The sequence below is a fragment of the Mirounga leonina genome, unplaced genomic scaffold, assembly GCF_011800145.1.
Source record: "Mirounga leonina isolate KUSES-001 unplaced genomic scaffold, KU_Mleo_1.0 Mir_201, whole genome shotgun sequence".
In the NCBI taxonomy this organism is placed as follows: Eukaryota; Metazoa; Chordata; class Mammalia; order Carnivora; family Phocidae; genus Mirounga; species Mirounga leonina.
Window position 1 is genome coordinate 21,523,975 of NW_023270504.1, and position 22,273 is coordinate 21,546,247.

Here is a 22,273-nt window from a genome sequence, read left to right on the forward strand (position 1 = left end):
GATAAGTAATGAATAGTTAAATATTAAAATACTGGAAGAAAATCGGTATAAATATTAACACATTATTGGTATTTAAATTTTTATTTATTTTTCTATACTTCTAAAACTTTCTGTGATTGTGTTTTTTCCAATCCAGCAAATATTTATTTATTTATTTATTTATTTATTTATTAAGATTTTATTTATTTATTTGAGAGAGAGAGAATGAGAGACAGAGAGCATGAGAGGGAGGAGGGTCAGAGGGAGAAGCAGACTCCCTGCCGAGCAGGGAGCCGGATGCGGGACTCGATCCCGGGACTCCAGGATCATGACCTGAGCCAAAGGCAGTCGCTTAACCAACTGAGCCACCCAGGCGCCCTCTAGCAAATATTTATTAAGTGTTTACTAATTGTCAGGTTTTGCTTTTACTAAAAGGATTTTGACAGTGAAACAGTAAAATTTTTCTTCCTTCTAAAAAAGTTCAGCCCATGGGGCGCCTGGGTGGCTCAGTTGGTTAAGTGTCTGCCTTCGGCTCTGGTCATGATCCCAGGGTCCTGGGATCGAGCCCCGCATCGGGCTCCCTGCTCAGCAGGGAGCCTGCTTCTCCCTGTCCCTCTGCCGCTCCCCCTGCTTGTGATCTCTCTCTCTTGGTCAAATAAATAAATAAAATCTTTAAAAAAAAATAAAAGATAATAAAAAATTTCAGCCCAGAAAACAGTCGCAATAAAGCAAAAAATGCTATAATTAAAGAGACACAGGATAATTTAAAAAAGACACCAAATTCAAGTTTAGATGTTGAGGGACATTTTTCCAGAAGGAATTGTATCTAAAACAATGTCTGCAAGAGTCAGAAAAGGGATGAGTGCCGGGAATAAAGCATGAAAATATTGATGCATTTGGACTTTATCCTGAAAACCGTGACTGGATTTTCACTAAAGAACCTCTACATACTTAATGGAAAGAATTGCTACAAAAGGATAAGACTGTAAGTAGAGTGAACAATAAGGAGACTATTCTTGCAGTCTGTGGCAAAAATGATGAGGGTCTGAACTAAGATAGTAGCCATAGACTTGTTGAAAAGGAGATAGATTTGAGAGCTATTAAGATCATAAAATTGACTGGATTTGGTAGTAAAAGTAAAATCAGGCTGGCACAGATTTCTGGCTTCTGTGAATAGATGACCTACAAAGGATCTAGGGCTATAATTGATACTGGATTTGTTTGAGAAATTAAGAGCTAGCCTTTGTGAATTCTCCCTCATCTATGGAATGACTAATTCAACACTGGACAATATGAAAGAAAAAGATTTATTCTGGGTACACTGGAAAGTGGAGGGAATAAAAGGGTGTCTTACATCCCCTATTCTCTTATTTTACCTCTAGTCCTTAGGGTATGAAATGATTAAGGTCTGTGCATCTCTCTTCTGAATGTATTTTCCTAGCAACAAGCATGATGATAAAACTCTCCTTGGATTGTGTCTAGATTGTTGGTGGGCTCTTCTTTATGGTAGATTTGTTTGTTCTTAGAGGTTGAAGTGCCCAGGTCCAGTTAGTCCCAAAGCATCATCTAACTAGCAAACTAGCTAACTAACTAGCTGCTTCTTTGCAGGACTGCCTTTACATGTTCCTGCCCCCAGAACAGGATCTCACAGGATCTCCTCCCTTGGTTAGTTATGTCATTATTTGAATCTTTTTTACTATTAATTTTCTTGAAAGACCAAGTCAGAAAGTAGGGGTGGGAATGACATCTAATTACTATTGGTTCAAGTGCATTAAAGACATCAATAAATTAAAATATTTTCCTAGTTAATTTCAAATGATCAGAACAGATATCCCTCAAGCATTTTGTAATTTAAGCTGAAATATACCCAATAGATAATTCTAAATATAGTTACACATTTTTAAAAAGATTTTATTTATTTATGTGAGAGAGAGAGAGCGCACAGTGGGGAGGGGCAAAGCAACAGGGAGAAAGAGTTTTAAGCAGACTCCACACTGAGTGTGGAGCCAACAAGAGGCCCGATCTCACAACCCTGAGATCAAGACCTGAGCCAAAACCAAGAAATGGACCCTCAACCAACTGTGCTACCCAGGCACCCCTAGTTACACGTTTTTAAGCATGTTTGCCAACATACAGTAATCTTAATATTCTGTGGAAAATTTTCCACATTTTAGTTAACATTTCTCTTTTTTTCCTTGTCCCCCCTACTCTCTCAAGAATAAAAAAAATTCTTGAAGAGTCTTGAAGACTCTTCTATACTCCCAAGAAAGCCTTTGAAGAAACAAGAGAAGTTCAGTTTTGGCATGTATAGTTTGGGGTACTTATGTTTCATGCAAAGACTTAGCATTTAAAAAAAGTATTTAAAATGCTACTGACAGGGGCGCCTGGGTGGCTCAGTTGGTTAAGCGACTGCCTTCGGCTCAGGTCATGATCCTGGAGTCCCGGGATCGAGTCCCGCATCCGGCTCCCTGCTCGGCAGGGAGTCTGCTTCTCCCTCTGACCCTCCCCCCTCTCATGCTCTCTGTCTCTCACTCTCTCTCTCTCAAATAAATAAATAAAATCTTTAAAAAAAAATAAAAAATAAATAAATAAAAAATAAAATGCTACTGTCAGATGATCTGAAAGGCCCACGTCTTTATAGAAAAACAAAAAACAAAAAACAAAACACATTTCTTTGGGAATTATAATACTGAGTTTAAATTGCCAAGTTTTCTGAAAATTTCAAACCCTGTACCTTACTCTGTAACACAGTGACCTGCACTTTGAGTGTTAGTAATCAGTAATGCAGAGGTTGCTAGTTTTACCTACATGTGGAAATATTTTAATGTGGTGAAAATCAGTGTTTGAGATATGAAAAAGAAAACCACAAGTCCAAAATGATGTCATTTAGGTTAAGGCCCCAAATCAATAAACCAAGACTTAATACCCAACCTAATTGAAGTTTCAACCCCCCCAGAAAAGTAACCTTGAACCAATCAACATGGGAATTTCCTGGTCAGCACTAGGAAATTTACTGATAGGCCCCTTCCATTCCCCTTAGGAGGGCGACCTGGCCTAAAACAATGGATTCTTTGTTCATAATTCCCTTTTTTCCACTCCTTCTCTACCTTTAAAAACTTTTCCTTTTCTGTAGCCCTTTGGAACTCCCCTCTAGTTGCTAGATAGGATATTGCTTGATTCATGAATTGAATAATAAAGCCAATGAGATCTTAAAATTTACTCAGTTGACTTTCTGTTATTTAACAGAGGTATCTATTTCACAATTTAGATTTGTATATCAAATGAAGCAGTTCTTTGAGAGAAGAGAGGAATTTTTATTCAAAAGAGTGAAAATTAATCTGTGCCTTTATTTACATATTAGCAAATGAGAATCTGGTCTTTCAACCATCTCTTTACATAGGATGTTACAGTTTCTAGCTGACATCTGGACCAAGATTGGAAATCCTTAGCAGAGGGGCTGGAAATGTTCAGTGGGTGTTTAGAGAGTGATTCCATAGTTGTATTGCAGATTCCTGGGCTTCATAGCTAAGAAGAAGAGCCACAATAAAAAAGTAGAATGTTATTGCATAATTAAACAAAACCTATACCCTAATCTAGTAAGTCATCACGAGATTAGTCAACAAACTGCAGATCAGGGGTTTTTCTTTGCCGCCATGTCGAATACATTGGAGAAAGTTCTCATGGTTGTAACACGTGGGAAAATTATAATAGATATTTTAAGGAATGCATTCACTGAACTCCACAAATCGCATTGCTTGAATTAGAAATCAAAAGTTATGCTTGACTGGCTTTATTGTTATTAGTTTGGCCTTTGACAAAATTAGTCAATTGTGGCTCACAATCGTCAATTTGTTTTCAGTGCTATTGTATCAGAAAATCCTTGTTACTGTGGACAGAAACCATATCCTAACTAGTGTCTGCATACTGGTTAACCACTTGAGCACGTGGTTAGCTACTTGCCTCACTGTCTTTTTTTTTCCTGAAGATTGCCAATTTCCCCTATTCACTTTCCCTTTGGTTAACATGGAGAATTAACAAGGTAGTTTTCATCCTTCTGCTGGTATCTGTGACCTCCCTGTTCATAAGCTTTTCTTTGCCATATAGTTTTGATGTCTTCTGATATCATCTCCAAAAACAACAACAAAGAGAGAAAGGGGGAGGGAGGGAGAGAAATATAACTGGGATATTCAATGTGAATAAAAATAAAAAATTTAAATTATATGATTATCTTTACTATTGGGTCTGTTGGGAGGGAGAATTCTTCCTTTATCCTCAAGGTCTCCCAGCTGGACTAAGAATTAGATTTACGTGAGACAGATTAACAGGAAAAAAACAAAAGCAAAGTTTTATTACATGCTCATGGAAGCCCAATAATGAAATCGAGACCTAAAGAAATGACCAAAGCAGGCAGTTTTTTACACATTTTAGACAAAGAGACAATAAATTTGTGAATAATTTACAGGAGAAGGAAAACAAGTGTTTGGGAGTTTTAATTAGTAAGTAATTCTAAGCAAAATTTGGGCTGAAGGAGTAAATGAGTTAAAAAAAAGTAAAAATGTGGGGCGCCTGGGTGGCTCAGTAGTTAAGCGTCTGCCTTCGGCTCAGGTCACGATTCCAGAGTCCTGGGATCGAGCCCCACATCGGGCTCCCTGTTCGGCGGGAAGCCTGCTTCTCCCTCTCCCACTCCCCCTGCTTGTGTTCCCTCTCTCGCTGTGTCTCTCTCTGCCAAATAAATAAATAAAATCTTTAAAAAAAAAAAAAGTAAAAATGCTTGTTTCTACAGCTTTCTCAGTTTTAAAGTCCCTCTCTCTAGTGATAAGGATGTCTTTTTACTTTAGCTCAGAGAGGATATTCTTTATTTGGGAGATTCTTTTCTGCTTTCAGGGGAACGGAGGAGGGTTGAGTGTTTTTGCACTGGTTGTTTCTTAAGTAACTTTTATTTGAAATAATCAGTATGCCAAAGTGGCACATTGAGGGGTGGCCTGGCTGTGGCCCGTTCTGGTTCCTCCCTCCTGTCTTTCCTTCCTTGATTTTCTTTTTTTGTGGAAACACGTGAAGCACATTGAGGTTGTCAGGGATTCCAGAGACCCCAGTATGAAGGCCCATTTCAGAGTGGCAAAAACTAATTTTTTCTTTCTTGTGTTCTTAGTGCTGTATCAATTTGCCTTTTTCATGACATTTTGGGGGCACTGTTGCTTCAGAACAAGCTGGCTTGGTTTGGATGTTTGGTTGTATAAGAAATCCCTATCCTTCAGGTCACGCATATGTTGTGATTTTTGGAAACAGCCAAATAAGGAAAATCTTGGGGATTCTTTGGCACTTGAAGCATGGTCTGAAAGGAAAGTACTTTCAGCTACATCGATAGGCCTATGAGAGAAGTCAACAAGAAATCTGTGTAATCTTCCTTGTTTCATTGGATTCTTCCTTTCGTATACGTACTGTCCCACTGAGTATCATTTAAATTCTTCCTAGACCTAGACAGACCTCTAACCTAATATCCAGACCCAAAAATATATGTATATATAAAGAGGAACTCTTATCTCTTTGAGATGTTTGAACTTCTGTGTATGTATGTATAAGTCACATTCCACTCACAGAGACCTAGAGAAGAGAGATGTTGTTAAAAATTGAACACAAGTAATCAAAATTGAACAGGTGGGTATAATAAGATATGGCAGAGAGAAAAGCTAAATAGAAAAAAAAATATTCCAAGACCAACTGAAAATCACTATCATTAACACTGAGTCATTCACAAACGTCAGGAAGCCAGTATGGATCTGTGATATAAACTGTCATTTGGGGATATTAATGTCATACTAATGTGCTTTTACTTAAAACTATTTAAGTCCTCTAGATAACCACCTGGTTTCTGGAGTAATACAGATTTAGCCATTTAATTCATGTTTTGATAATCTTTTGCAATAAACTGTATTTGAGAGTATTTTTGCTACTGATGTAACTGCAGAAATCAAATAGTCTAGAATTCACTGAAGCTGTTAAAATCCTTTCATATCAGCCAGCTACTACTGGTGGAAATTTTATTATAATAGCATAGTGTACAACCTGATGGATGTGGAGCTATCATATCTGGAATGCATATCAAAATAATCCACAGGGAGTGGGATGAGTAAGGGTATAGTGGCCGTACATTGGTAACTGCTGAAGTAGGTGATGGGTACGTGGGACTTATTGTATCATCCTCTCTGCCTTTGTTTATGCTTGAAATTTTTCATAATAAAAAGTTAAATAGAAAATGAAGAGAAATGCTCTTTGTTTAGATCTTAGTCTTTTGCTGGCATAAAATGTAGATATGAAAGAGGGAAAATATGATAAGAGGCCAATAAAGCAATTAATTTCTTGGAAATACTTGTTTTACAAGTTATGCCTGGAAAGGTAAAAGTATGAAAAAGTGTTTTGATTGCTTTTACCATATCTATATATTCACCATGCACAATCCTACCTAATAGTTGACCCTTAAGGAGGAGTCCTCCAGTAAAAATCAGAACAATGTTGCTAATATAGAGAAGACCACGATATTGCACACAAAAATGCAGACTTTGCCATTTTCTCATGTCATCCTCCCAAGAGAAGGGCATTATAGAAAAATGGTAAGATTTCTTTTTTTAAAAAAGATTTTATTTATTTATTTGACAGAGAGAGAGAGAGCACAAGCAGTGGGAATGGCAGGCAGAGGGAGAAGCAGGCTCCCCATGGAGCAGGGAGCCAGATGTAGGGCTCAATCCCAGGACCCTGGGATCATGACTTGAGCCGAAGGCAGATGCTTAACCAACTGAGCCACCCAGGCGCCCCCAAATGGTAAGATTTCTGATTAATTTCAGATGGTGCTATGAATATCAGAGTCAAGAAGACAGCACTTGGTAGAAATCTTCATTTTATGTTGAAGATTTTATTCTCCAGGAAGCGCCTGCATGTCTCTTGAGAACTAAGAGCTTCCCACACAAAGGGAAACAAAGGGCTGGCTGTATAAAGCTTAGTCTTTAATATAGATTTTGAGAATGAAAAAGAGAGAGGGAAGAGAAGAAGAGACTCTATTTATTAAAATATACCAGGATCAAGTTGTTAACAGGTAGTCTTCTAAATATACTGTTAATGTGTATAAGGGAGACATTATATTTAATGGTCTGTTGACATATACTCCTTTTAAAAAAAATTTCAACTTATATTTTACTTTTTTAAGTAAGCTCCATGCCTAGTGTGGTGCTTGAACTCATGATCCTGAGATCAAGGGTCACATGCTCTACTGACTGAGAGCCAGGTACCCTGTCATACATTCTTAATAAACAAGTAGAAGAACACTTCTTTTGCCTGATAAAGAATAGTTACTTGAAATCAATGATTTATTTATTCATTTTTATATGAATAAATATACATTTATATATAAAATAGATGCATGATTCATATTTTATTCAATGGACATATTGTATAATGCAGATTCATATTTTATTCAATGGATTATTACTTATTACTATCATGATTTATTTTAATGCCTACACTGATCTAGATTTGTCAAGTAAAAACCACTTCAGGTTGACTCTTGTGTCCTTTCGACATGTCCCCATAGTGCTTTTAGTGTTTCCTTACATTCTTTTTTTTTTTTTAAGATTTTATTTATTTATTTGAGACAGAGAGAATGAGAGACAGAGAGCATGAGAGGGAGGAGGGTCAGAGGGAGAAGCAGACTCCCTGCCGAGCAGGGAGCCCGATGCGGGACTCGATTCTGGGACTCCAGGATCATGACCTGAGCTGAAGGCAGTCGCTTAGCCAACTGAGCCACCCAGGCACCCGTTTCCTTACATTCTTGCACAACAAAATATTTTAGGCTCATTCTGTATTTTTTCTAATCCTTTCCTGGATTTACTATTTCTTCAAGGAGTCCTGATTTCTTTTAGTGTGGAAGTGTATTTAAAAACCAAGATTTGGTTGCATACACACATACACACCTATTATTCTCTCCATGTGTCTGTTTTTCTATATATATGTATGTATATGACGAATCTATACTGGTAGCTCTAATTCAGTTAAAAAATACAGACTATTCTTTCCATGTTGTAAATCCTGTCTTTCACAATGAAAAACATGGATCTCATTTTTTTTTTTCAGTATATATACTCATTTGTTCAATCCTAAAATACACTGAAAGTAGTTTCAGATTTGCTAATACATACCACTTGTAGGAAAAAAAAAAAGAAAGAAAGAAAAAGAAAGAGTAGTAACTACACTTCGATACTTCTTTACAGTTAATGTATGCCTATGTGAGCACATATAGTAAAAAATCTGTTGAAAAGTAATTTCGGAAAAAAAAGTTATTTTGGTTGGTTCTCTTTTTTTCCCTTCAGCATTGGTTATATTATTAATTTGAAAAAGTAAGGGCTGTATTTTAATTGCATTTTGCTTTAGGTTTTTTTTCTCCAGCCCTTATTTTATTTTATTTTCTCAAACATCAACATCAAGACTCAAAACTATACAAAAGGCATACTGATAATGGTGTAACCTGCTTTCCATAACTTCCATCTCATTTTAAATCACTCCCTATTGGTAATCAATTTCACTTATTTCTGGTTGCTTCTTCCTATTTGTATTTTGTTTGTTTTACTCACTTTTTAATTATGTTGCTTCAAATGTTTTGGAAAAGCAAAGAGCCCCATGAGCTGTGTGAAAATCAAGGAATAAGCTTCTGCTCTTTCACCCTCCCTCAGTTCAGCCGTTCACCAACGAATGGCAGGTGTGACCGTGGTGAGTCATAAATTGATTTAAATGTTGCCCTAACTTTGGAGAATTCCTGATCTTTCCAAGGTGGTCCACAATCACTGGGCCTGGGGGTGATTTCAGCAGTGGAGAGGAGGGGCAGGAAACCAGACTTTAAGGGGGTGGACAGATCTCAGTGTGCCCCCAGGATCAACGCGAAGGGAGCTGACCCCAAGCCGGCTGGCCCCAGGCGCGCCCCAGGGGCTCTCCCGGGCACCACCTCCGCCAGGGCCAGGAGCGGGGGACACGGGTGTGTGGGCTCTCTGCCCTATGGAAGGGGTCCCAGGGATGGAGGGCAACCAAAAAAGTATACAAATAGTAAACATATGATCCAATATGTTTTGTCTTTGAAATCGGTATCCATTATTATAAAAGCATTATAAAGAAGATTGCACTCAGATTTTAACATACAGATTCTGAGGTCAAATTCTGAGTAATGACAGGCACAACTGGAATGTCTTCAGTGCTCAGTCTTCCCCATTACAGGACGGAAGAGCTGGAAAGTCAAGTAATCATCTTTACGAGAAAATTGAAAACCACTGCTGCCCACCTGAGTTATCCTAATTAATGAAGTGAATACATTGCTTTAAGACTGAAATTAGTCATGTTAACTGTCAACACTCTAAACCCACAATTATTTTTAAGCTCCAAAACATGCATTTGCACCAAATGGACCATAATCTGGGAGTACTTTGCAAGTCATCAGAGACGGTAATGTGCCACATCTGCAAATTAAATTGGATCCATATTTTCCAAGTAATTAACTTTTTTCTTGAAGTTCCTGGTCAAAAGCTTAAATTCGATAACTCCAAAATATACAAAGCTTAAAATGAGAAAGATTGTGCAAATCCAAGAAATCAGATCCATTCCTATTTTCATCTTGGAGGCTTTCAATCATCACTGCACATGAAAGATATTACTGGCCAATCAGTGAAGTCTTTAGGTAGTTCTCACCCGGAGCAGACTGGCTATCTCACTGACCTGGATCAAAGCTGACAAAGAGGACAGAAAAAGACAACTTCAGCATGACCTACATGACAGACATATATATACACCATTCTTCACTGGTCAGCTGAAAGCCAATTCATCATCAGTGATATCCCAAGTCAGAACTCTCTGCTGACAGGCTAAGTACAACGGAGGTAATTTCTACCATCCCGATCGCTGGTGAATTGACTATAGGAATTTGGGAAAATGGATTGACATTATCTTGGTGAGCTTACCAATCTCCAGAATCTGTTTGTTGTGTTTGATATCTTTAGATGGCTTTATTTATTTTTTTTAAAGATTTTATTTATTTATTTGAGAGAGAGAGAATGAGAGAGAGAGAGAGCACATGAGAGGGGGGAGGGTCAGAGGAAGAAGCAGACTCCCTGCTGAGCAGGGAGCCTGATATGGGACTCGATCCAGGGACTCCAGGATCATGACCTGAGCCGAAGGCAGTCGCTTAACCAACTGAGCCACCCAGGTGCCCTAGATGGCTTTATTTATGTATCTCCCGAGATAGATATGGTGGTAGCAAGCTAATGAGCATTGTGGATGTTTTCTGGACACTTAGCAATCATTCAAGTGTCTGGTTTACTTCTTGCCTCAGCATGTTCTATTTACTGAAGATAGCCAATATATCCCACCCATTTTTCCTCTGGCTGAAACTAAAGATTAACAGAGTCGTCCTGGGGATTTTTCTGATGTCCTTCCTTACCTGTATAATTATTAGTGTTTCATTGAATGAGGACTTCTGGGATCCCTTCAAAGGCAATCATAAGGAAAACATAACTTGGGAATTCAAAGTGAGTAAAATCCCAAGTGCTTTCAAACTGGTTATCCTGAACCTGGAGGCTATCATTCCCTTTGTTCTTTGCCTAACCTCATTTCTCTTGTTATTTTTCTCCCTATTTAAACATACCAAGCAGATGAAACTTAATGCCACAGGGTCCAGAGACCCCAGCACAGAGGCCCACATGAGGGACATAAAGGCAGTGATCATCTTTCTGCTTCTCTTCATTATGTACTATGCAGTCTTTCTTGTAGTAACCTCTAGCTTGCTGATTCCTCAGGGAAAATTAGTGGTGATGTTTGGTGGCGTGATAGCTGTCATTTTCCCATCAAGCCATTTGTTCATCCTGATAATGAGGAACAGCAAACTGAGGGAGGCTTTTCTGAAAGTGCTAAGGATTGTGAAGAGTTTCCACAGAAGAAGGAAACCTTTCGTTCCACAGAGAATCCTGAATACAAGGAGAAAGAAATCAACAAAAGACCTTCTCCCTTCTCCCAATTGATTACATTCATTTTTTTATACATGCTTTAGAAATCATTAATATCTATCATTATCCTAAATTTTCCTTTGTGTTCCTTAACATTTCTGTTCTGGTTAACTTTAAATGAAATGTTATTGAACCACATATATTTCTTTGTCTTTGCAGGAAAAAATGAATCCAAATCCCATGCTAACATTTCATATCATTGCCTAAATGCAAAGAGATTCTATTTATTTCTGTCATATCTGGTAAAGGCCTTGAACTCAAAAAGTAGAAGAATTTTAAGCAAACAGACTTTGGGGAAGAGATTTTAAAACATATCAGTCCTTCCTATAAAATCAATCATGTAAAAAACTATCTACTTTGAGCTGGAAGTCAGTACTTATCTTTTCTGCCCTGTCCTCTCCATTTCTAGAATGGCTCGTCCTCATAAGGATGGAGAAAAAACACTCTGGTGAGATCCTCCCTAGGGTGAAATATAATGTAAGAAAAGAGGGGTGATCTCAAGAAAAGGTTTGACTAGGAAAGGGGATAAGGGGTGCACAGTTAGAAATATGCGTATCAAACCATCCTAGCTGGTGATGCCAGTTTTAGGAGTCAGTTCTCAAAGATTCTTTGGAATGTTTTCCTATCCTTCTAGACTCAAGAATCTTTGACATGTGTTTTTTATTTTGTTTTGTTTTGTTTTAGCATCATTCTCTTTTCTATTCTGTTTCTGATAACATTTTACAGATAACTAGTTTTCCTTAAATTATTAACTTCATGCTTTCCTATTACACACTATGCACACATAAGAAATAGGAAAAATACTAGATATGTTTCTTACATTATAGAAGTACTTAAATAAAATTAGAAGAACCCTAGTTTATGCAATTTGTATTACCTAGATTCTGTGATTTGTATTACCTAGTTTATGTGATTTGTATTACCTAGATTTGTGGGCTAGGTTTCCCAAGAAAGAATAAATCAATTTAACAGTAGACTTAGTCCTATTCCCTGGAAATATAATTCAGTAAATATTTTCTTAAAGGTGATTGCCCCATCTAGAGAAATGACTACAATGTAGAATGTGAGATTATAAATCTTATAAAAGGAGTTGATTGTAAATAGTATAAAGTGTGTTTTCTTAATTTTATATGAAAATATTCATTATCCAAGAGACAACATTTCAGGAAGTGAATTGTCATGGACAGCATTTCCCATATTAAATAAATCCAAACATAGCAGATTTATCTAGCATCTTTCACTTCTATTAAAAAAAACTCCATGGAGAAAAAATTTTTAGTAAATATTGCCATGTGCCTGCCTAATAACACTATGTCATTTATAATTAGATTTGTATCATACCCTTCTCGAATTAATCATTTATATGAAAACAAAATTACTATCCTCTGACTGAAAGTTAATTTTCTACAACTGATTGTACTGATCATTTCCAAAATTAAAATTCATTTCCACTAGGAAACTTTTGATTAATTTATAATTTATGGTGAAGAAAATGGACTTTCATTTACACATTGTGATTTTTATGGAATACATGTTTTCATTTGCTTTCTGTGGCTCTGTATTCAAAATTCAATTTGACAGGGTCAAAATACACAGAACTTAACAGCAAGAAGCCTGTTGCAAATTCATGAAATATAATCTCTTTTAATTTGTATAAGAGCAGTTTCAAGCAAACATTTCCCTTATCACTCACTAAAGGGTGATGATTATAATTTGCCCTGGCTCAAAGCTAGTCAAACTCTTTGGAGCAACCAGTTGGTTGTCCTCATGAATGGAGAAGCAATTCTATTTCAAAAGAGAGCTGGGTACTTCTGGAATTATGTTAAAGTCAAAATAGTGGATGAGATGAAAATATTATTCCATGATTTGAAGAACTTATTTACCATGCTCCAACTGAGCGTCTGTAAATTAGCCCATCTGTAGTGATATTAGAGATCAGGGTCTTCTCCCTACCAACAAGCTCAGTACGGAAGACAACATCTTTGTGATCATTGTAACTGGAGAATTCATAATAGGAATGTTGGGGAATGTATACATTGGACTAGTAAACTGGATTGACTGGATTAAGAAGAAAAAGATCTCCTCAATTGACTATATCCTCACCAGTCTAGCCATCTCCAGAATTTGTTTGCTCTGTGTACTGATACTAAATGGCATCATAATGGTATGCTACCCAGATTTTTATGAAAATGATAAGCTACAGGGCGCCTGGGTGGCTCAGTTGGTTAAGCGACTGCCTTCGGCTCAGGTCATGATCCTGGAGTCCTGGGATCGAGTCCCGCATCGGGCTCCCTGCTCGGCAGGGAGCCTGCTTCTCCCTCTGACCCTCCTCCCTCTCATGCTCTCTGTCTCTCATTCTCTCTGTCTCAGAGAGAATCTCTGAATAAAATCTTTAAAAAAAATTAAAAAATAAAAAATAAAATGATAAGCTACAGGCAGTCATTAGTATCTTCTGGACACCCACCAACTACTTAAGTACGTGGTTTGCCACCTGCCTCAATGTTCAAGATAGCCAATTTCTCCCATCCACTTTTTCTCTGGCTAAAGAGAAGAACTGACAGAGTGATTCACTGGATTCTGCTGGGTTGTTTGGCCATTTCCTCTTTTGATCAGCCTTATACTAGCAACAACACCAAATTATGATTATGAGTTTCATAAAATTATAAATCATAAAAGAAACTGCACTGAAATGTTCCATGTGAGTAAAAGTCAATACTTCAACCCTTTGACTCTCTTTAACCTGTTGGCAATTGTCCCATGTACTGTATCATTGATCTCATTTTTCCTTTTAATTATGTCCCTATGGAGACATATCAAGCAAATGAAACTCAGTGTTACAGGCTGTGGAGACCCCAGCACAGAGGCCCATGTGAGAGCCATGAAAACTATGACTTCATTTCTCTTCCTCCTTTTTGTATACTATGGGGCTTCTCTTTTGGCGACTTTTAGCTACCCTATGAAAGAAAGCAAGTTAGCTGTGATGTTAGGAGAAATTACAGCAATTCTCTATCCTTCCGGTCATTCACTTCTTTTAATTATTAGAAATAACAAGCTGAGGCAGACATATATCAGGATGCTGAGATATGGGAGAACAGTCTGCATGATGTAAAAATCTTAGTTTTATAAATGGACTTTGCTAATAAAAAATACATTCTCATTTTTTCCAGTTATCCTGCTTATTTCGGGTAACATCTTTAAGTGTTCTTGAGACCTATTAGCACTTGAATGTATATATCCCTTTTGTCTGTGTACGCTCCAGATTCTCATCTTCACACGCCCTTTCCTCCAAGAGTTTGAGAGCTCACACTTCCCTTTTTGCCTTCTTACTGCAGATGTTAGGCATGTACTGCCTAGTTAAGTTCCTTTGAGTTTTTACTTAGGCCCATGATAAAGAGCACTGAACTGCACTGTTTTTTCATTTTTTTCCTATCATACATTTTTTCATAGCTGACCCTTAATTTTGCTCCCTTCATGGCTCTGTTGGGTCACTCTCATTTGGCTTATTAACTAGGAACTCAGATCTCCCCTGTCCCATCTCTGGTTCAGTGTCCCAGTTATGTATCTGTCTCCTCCCAGATGAGTGATGCTTTAGGTGGTCTCCTAGATAATATTTCCTGGTTGACTTTATTCTGGCACCTCTTTATTCATTTTCCTTGAAATTAGATTTCCTTACAAACAACTTGCTGTTCAGGCAGCAATAGGATGGGAATAGATCCCTTTCAAGTATCTCTCTCTACGGACATTCCTAAGTGCTCTTCACAATCTGGATAAAGGGATGGGACAATTAATTTCGATCAGACTGCTTTACTCAGGCTCCTTTCTTAATAAGACCTGCAGGGGTTCTTTTTACTCAGGACTTTAGAAAAGCAATTAATTGGGAAGAAATTAACATACATTTTGGAATAACTACATGCTATCACTAAAAAAGCAATGTATGCCATAACACATACAGAGTAAATTACAAAAAGATAATAAAAAATAAGAGTCACTACTAAATTGTTGTTCTACTGTGAACATCAAATCCTTCCTCACTAGAGTAGTGTTGAAACACTTGATCTGGAATATCTAAGTTCATGTCTGTTCTGATATGGCTGTGCATTTCAGGTCCTACCATGTGCTATGTCAAAATCTGGTCTATTTCAATCTACTTATTTTGTTTTGTTATGACCAAAATATTAATTACCTGAAGATTATCCACTTTTTTGCATATGATGATGTAAAATTCACTCTGGAAAGTCCCAATATTTACAGTCTTAAGTACATAAACTTCATCAACTATATTTCTAATATCTTAGCATTTAAATTGCTATTTGTTGTACAAGACAGGAGAATTGATATTCTTTTGATGGAATATATTAGTATATTCTACAAAATACCTGTTAATCCTACACTGGAATGAACTTTACATTCTTCTGCAAGTTTAGATGAAATAAATGTTTTGTAAGATTAGTACTTCTGGGAAAGTTTCCCTCCGTTAGTGTGAAGTCCTTCCTTCCATGTTTAGTTTTCTGTATCTTCAGTGTTTGAAGTACCTCCACTGACCACCAAAGTTTAAAATAGTTCAAAGTAGTAAGGGTTCAAAGTAGTAAGTTGGTGACAAAATGCTCTCTTGCAATTTTTTTTTTCTGTTTTCTTTTCTATTTTTTTTTTTTTATTGTAGTAGGGCATTCAATATGAGATCTATGCTTTTATTTTATTTTTATTTTTATTTTTTTTATTTTTTTTAAGATTTTTATTTATTTGTCAGAGAGAGAACACAAGCAGGGGGAGCAGCAGAGGGAGAGGGAGAAGCAGGCTCCTCACTGAGCAAGGAGCCCGATGCGGGACCCGACCCCAGGACCCCGGGATCATGACCTGAGCCGAAGGCAGACGCCCAACGACTGAGCCACCCAGGCGTCCCTGAGATCTATGCTTTTAAAAGGCGAAAGATTTATGTGATCTGAAGAGAAACCAGAGTATGAGATCTATGCTTTTAACAAATTTTTAAGTGTACAATATAGTGTTGTTAACTATAGGCACAATATCGTAGAGCATATCTCTAGAATTTATTCATCTTGAGTAACTGAAACTTGATACTCATTGAATAGCAACTCTGCATTCTTATCTCCCCTCAGGCCCTGGCAACTACTATTTTACTCTTTGCTTTTATTACCTGACTATTCTAGATAACTATACAAGTGGAATAGGGCAATATTTGTCCTTTTGTAACTAGCTCATTTAACTCAGCATAATGTCCTCCAAGTCCACCTAGGTTTTTGTATATTGCAAAATTTTCTTCTCTTTAAAACTGAATGATGTTCCATTGTCTGTATGTAACACATTCTTTTTATTCATTCATATGTCAATGGGCAATTAGAGTGTTTCTACATTTAGCTGTTGTGCATAACACTGCAATAAACATGAGTGCTAATATCACTTTGAGATCCTGATTTCAATTCTTTTAGAGAAATACCCAGATTTGGGGATGCTGGATCATGTGGTAGCTGTATTTTTAATCTTTTGAGGAACTTTCATCCTGTTTCCATAGTAGCTGCACTATAACTTACACGCTATACAACACAAGTATGCAGAAAATCTGTACTTACCTGCAAAAAAGACAAAAAACAAAGACGTATAAAAATGTATTTGGGTAAAGGTATTATCATAGTTACTGAGGCCCTTTATTTACCAGGGCACTGTGGAGAAGAAAATGATGTGCTTGGGTCAGGGATCATTTCTAGGATCAGAAGAAAGCAGTCATCTGTGAACATGGCTGCAAAATGAGATAGTGTGTCCAAAAATCAGGGCTGCATTTTAGGAGTTTGTCCTTTAAGGAAGGATGGGAAGATACGTGTTCCCAAAGAAAGTATCAGCCGGCAGAATTATTCCATGGAAATACTATGTAGCAAAGTGTTTCTCAGTAACTCTAAATTAGAGAACCTACTTCAAAATAAGAGTAGCCTGTAAGAGTGAGGTAAACTTAATCATCAGTCTCTTGCCTGATAGTCTAGAAAGGCTAAGGATCTAGATTCTCAGATGCAATTTGGCATGGTGGAGGGTGGAGAGTAGATCAAAACACAGGATTTTAATCTCTTCTCTCATATGTACAACTGCACTCGAGAACATTTTAAATGTAAAGGGAAAATATAAAGGTAATCAATACTCCATTAGGGCTCCTTCATCTTATCATATATAGCATCACAAACTAAATAACCATTAAATTGACTTGACTAAGAAAACAATGCATTATTTTAAGAGACCTTGTGCATGTAACTCTTCATCTGAACAACCAAGATAAATGAGCTAAAATATTTTTTTAGACCCAAATAAGCTATATTTAGTGTAACCTTTTAAATCCCTGAAAATGTATAATTCTCAATGTTAACCCAAACTTTGGATTTTTAGCAGTAATCAATATTATCATTTAGCAAAATGAAGATTGCTCTACAAATTTCAATTTTGGCCTGTTTTCTAATTGCTGGAAAATCCTTGGAATTTAAATTTGCCAGATAAAATACAGGACATCCAATTAAATTTGAATTTTAGTACTTCTTGGAAGTGCTAATCTCATGCAATTTGGGACATATACTAAAAAAAAAAATCATTCATTGTTTATTTGAAATTCAAGTTTAACTGGGTGTCCTGTATTTTTATTTGTTAAATCTAGCAGCCTTATTGAGGCTACTAGTATATGTTGCAGATTAATGAGTCCAAAACTTGCAAAACATAGCCTTGCAAAGCATAGACAGTGCAGGACCATGCAAGGGAACAGGTCTAATTTGCATACTAAAATGCAGCTCAGCCTAAATTAACCATATGTGGAAAAATAAAGCCTGCTGATACGGGTTTTACATACAGGTGATACGTGCAGTGGCCAGGCCAGGGATTGCCAGCCACATTTGCTTCTCAAGACTAATTAGGATTTAATGATGATAGTCATAGTCTTCGTTTCTCACTCCAGTCTCTACCCTAAGACAGACTACAATAAGAGAGGCAAAGAAAATTATAGCAAAATCTAAGAAGTAGGTGTACCTATCAAACTATATCAGTTCAACTAGAAACGAATTGGATATTTCTGTATTTTTTTTTTAAAGATTTTATTTATTTATTTGAGAGGGAGAATGAGACAGAGAGAGAGAGCACGAGATGGGGGAGGGTCAAAGGGAGAAGCAGGTTCCCCGCCGAGCAGGGAGCCCGATGCGGGACTCGATCCCGGGACTCCAGGATCATGACCTGAGCCGAAGGCAGTCGCTTAACCAACTGAGCCACCCAGGCGCCCCTGGATATTTCTGTATTTTAACATGCCGGATAAAGTGGAGACCACCTTAATGCTCATGGCAGCTGGAGAGTTTTCAATGGGGATTTTAGGAAATGCATTCATTGGATTGGTGAACTGCATGGGTTGGATCAAGAATAGGAAGATTGCCTCCGTTGATTTAATCCTCACAAGTCTGGCCATATCCAGAATTTGTCTATTATGTATAATACTATTAGATTGTTTTATATTGGTGCTGTATCCAGACGTGTATACTACCGGTAAACAAATGAGAATCATTGATTTTTTCTGGACACTAACCAACCATTTAAGTGTCTGGTTTGCCACCTGTCTCAGCATTTTCTATTTCCTCAAGATTGTGAATTTCTTCCATCCTCTTTTCCTCTGGATGAAGAAGAGAATTGACAGTGTGATTCCTAGGATCCTGCTGGGGTGCTTGGTCCTCTCTGTGTTTATTAGCCTTTTTGTCACTGAGAATTTGAATGATGATTTCAGGTATTGTGTTAGGACAAAGAAGAAAACAAACTTAACTGTGAGATGCAGAGTAAATAAAGCTCAATATGCTTCTATCAAGATTTGAGTCAACCTGTTAACGCTATTCCCCTTTTCTTTGTCCCTGATCTCATTTCTCTTCTTGATCCTCTCCCTCTGGAGACATACCAGGCAGATGAAACTCAATGCCACAGGGTGCAGAGACTTCAGCATAGAAGCCCACGTGGGAGCCATGAAAGCTGTCATCTCCTTTGTCCTCCTTTTCATTGCCTACTGTTTGGCCTTTCTCGTAGCCACCTCTAGCTACTTTTTTTTTTTAAAAGATTCTATTTATTTATTTGAGACAGAGAGAATGAGAGAGAGAGAGCACATGAGAGGGGGGAGGGTCAGAGGGAGAAGCAGACTCCCTGCCGAGCAGGGAGCCCGATGTGGGACTCGATCCAGGGACTCCAGGATCATGACCTGAGCTGAAAGCAGTCGCTTAACCAACTGAGCCACCCAGGCGCCCACCACCTCTAGCTACTTTATGCCAGAGACTGAATTAGCTGTGATCACTGGTGAGTTGATAGCTTTAATCTATCCCTCAAGCCATTCATTTACCTTAATTCTGGGGAGCAATAAATTAAGACAGGCATCCCTAAGGGTGCTATGGAAAGTAAAGTATATCCTAAACAGGAGAAATTTCTAACACCATAAACAGATCTGAAGGCTAACTATCATTTACTAGGACAAAACAAGACATGATGTTTCTTAGTTGTCCTCAGTTCTTGCATTAATGTTGGTTTCATATGGTTAGTTACTCTTAAATGTACTTAGTATATCTATAATGTAATTTAGGAAATCTCATGTAGAGCTAATTTTGCCTCTTTCTCTCTGTCTCTCTCTTCTCTCTCTCTCCTTCCCTTCAGAGTTTTTTTTTTTTTTAAACATGTTTTGGAACATATAAAAGTTAATATCTTAATATTAACTGTCAGAAGAGAGAGTATTTCAAAGTTCTAAATCATTTCTCTAGATGCAAAATTGTACAACTAGTTCAGAACAACTGTAATAGTATCTAGCTATTATTTGCATCCCTATGAAAAGCAGCTCACTCATCCCCACAATCCTAGTTAGATTTTTTTCTCAGATCATCCAACTAGACTCCATCTTTGGAAAAAGCTCAATATGGTGACAGTTCTTAATCAAATGTTATGCAATTCTGTGAATGTGGCAGAAATTAATGCTGATTATAATCATAGTTAAGATATATATTGTGATTAAAGTAAATATTGTCACAACAAGTTCAAAAATTATTTTAGGACTATAGATCAATGAAAGAAAGATACTCTGTAAGTGTGAGAGAAGGAGAGTTTACATAGAAAGTTTCTATAAGAGAAAGTTGGCTAAAAAAAGAACGATTGATTGCTTACTGAAGTACATTTTTCCACAAAAGACACGTGTAAGTTTGCTTTTAGCAGACTAGGAACCAGACACTGAATGTCAAGATATCCTTTTATTTATTTATTTATTTATTTTTAATTAACATATAATGTATTATTCATTTCAGGGGTACAGGTCTGTGATTCATCAGTCTTTTTTTTTTTTTAAAGATTTTATTTATTTATTTGAGAGAGAGAGAATGAGAGAGAGCACATGAGAGGGGGGAGGGTCAGAGGGAGAAGCAGACTCCCTGCCGAGCAGGGAGCCCGATGTGGGACTTGATCCAGGGACTCCAGGATCATGACCTGAGCCGAAAGCAGTCGCTTAACCAACTGAGCCACCCAGGCGCCCTGTGATTCATCAGTCTTACACAGTTCACAGCGTTCACCATAGTACATACCCTCCTCAATGTCCATCACCCAGCCACCCCATCCTTCCCCTCCACTCCAGCAACCCTCAGTTTTTTTCCTGAGATTAAGAGTCTCTTATGGTTTGTCTCCCTTTCTGGCTTCGTCTTGTTTCATTTTTTCTTCCCTTCCCCTATGGTCCTCTGTCTTGTTTCTCAAAATCCTCATATCAGTGAGATCATATGATACTTATCTTTCTCTGATTGACTTATTTCGCTCAGCATAATACCCTCTAGTTCCATCCATGTCGTTGCAAATGGCAAGATTTCATTTTTTTTTTTGATGGCTGCATAATTGAATGTCAAGATATCCTTATAAGGTGAGACCTTCAATCAAAAACTTATGTATTGAGATGTTAAAACATCAAAACTATCAAAGAAGATATTGATTCAATGCAGATCATTGCTACATGCCAGGAGAATACTATTTGGATTATACATATGTTATCTATGAAATATCTCTTTGGGAAATTCCAACAAAAGCAAATCATTTATGTTGCAGAAAGGATATTTTGGAGCGATTGACTCTGTTACTAACCAGCCTAGAATAGCCATAAGTTTTGTGTGTAGAAAAGAAAATGTTTGCAAATATTCTCATCAATTAATTTGGCAAAAATAAAAATTAATTCTACATTAGTTTCATATGTTAATTTTTCTTCTCGAATCTGACAGTGCAAGATACACATTGATTAAATTGATAAATTTAAAAAGATTTATATTGAGTGCCTTGTAAGTTAAAGAAAAAACAGAAAATTAGATGCATACATTGAAGCTTACATTCTTTTTGATATGGTCTTAAAGAATACCTTCTCCCACCTCCCACCTAGGCAGAGACCAATATATTTGAATTTATTAGGCATGGGAACAAAAAAACCCCTGAGGGCTAAAGGAAATCTTGGAAACTCCATGTTTGATGTCCTTGTGTTGTGGACCTGAGAAATTTGATCATCTACTTACATTAGAAATATTAACACCTCAACATTCAATTTCTCTGTGAAGAGTAGCCAGGCAAAGAATACTAAGGTGGAAAAGAAACCATATTAGAAATCTCTTACTGCACACAATTCTACTTACTGGCATATGTAGGATGAAAGTGATGTAACCAAAGTAAGTGTTTTATCTTCTGAGATTATATTAATTCTGAGAAATAAGGCAACAGTGATAAAAACTCAGGATTGAAAGAAGACTTGTACTATTTCTTTTATTCCCAGGGTTGGGAGTAGAGTTTTTCAGGCTTACTCTAAGAGAATGAAGCAAACAGTTTACAGAGAATGCAAGCAAATTCCTTCTTGTTTTTATTCCTTGTTTAATAAGTACATATCCACTCATACACTGAATATCTGAGCATTATACATGATGCTATATGCTGTAAATACAGATAAAATGTGACAAAGTCTGTGCTCTCGTGTATGCACAGTCATAGAAAACATTATGGAAGACAGATATTAATCAAGTAAACAAAATCAGAGTTACAAATCATGATTGATACAACTGAGAATAACTGGAGAAAAAGAAGAGCTTTATAGAGGGTAGTCAGGATTGACCTACTTGAGAAACTGAGATTTCAAACTGAAACTTGAATCACAGATATAATCCAGCCATGTGCCATCCAGGACAAATAATCTCCCAAAAAGATGGTCCTGCAAGTGCCACTACCCCAAGGAGCAAGTGTTTGAAGAAGAGCAATGAGAT

General features: G+C 37.2%; 3 protein-coding genes across 3 annotated transcripts; all 3 read left to right on the forward strand.

The window, feature by feature from the left end:
• The first annotated feature begins 857 nt into the window (after positions 1-857).
• Positions 858-11,178, forward strand: TAS2R9 (taste 2 receptor member 9). Its single transcript, XM_035027836.1, has 4 exons — positions 858-964; positions 9,928-10,013; positions 10,228-11,008; positions 11,169-11,178. The coding sequence occupies exons 1-4, from the start codon at positions 858-860 to the stop codon at positions 11,176-11,178; spliced, it is 984 nt and encodes a 327-aa protein (XP_034883727.1).
• A 260-nt stretch (positions 11,179-11,438) lies between these two features.
• Positions 11,439-14,118, forward strand: TAS2R8 (taste 2 receptor member 8). The gene is made up of 4 exons (XM_035027837.1): positions 11,439-11,486; positions 12,970-13,173; positions 13,518-13,593; positions 13,634-14,118. Exons 1-4 carry the CDS (start codon positions 11,439-11,441, stop codon positions 14,116-14,118), a joined length of 813 nt encoding a protein of 270 aa, XP_034883728.1.
• A 4,171-nt stretch (positions 14,119-18,289) lies between these two features.
• LOC118025481 (taste receptor type 2 member 7-like) lies at positions 18,290-19,444 on the forward strand. The gene is given in 2 exon segments (XM_035027876.1): positions 18,290-19,048; positions 19,259-19,444. Coding segments are annotated over 2 exon segments (945 nt in total).
• The last annotated feature ends 2,829 nt before the right edge of the window (positions 19,445-22,273 follow it).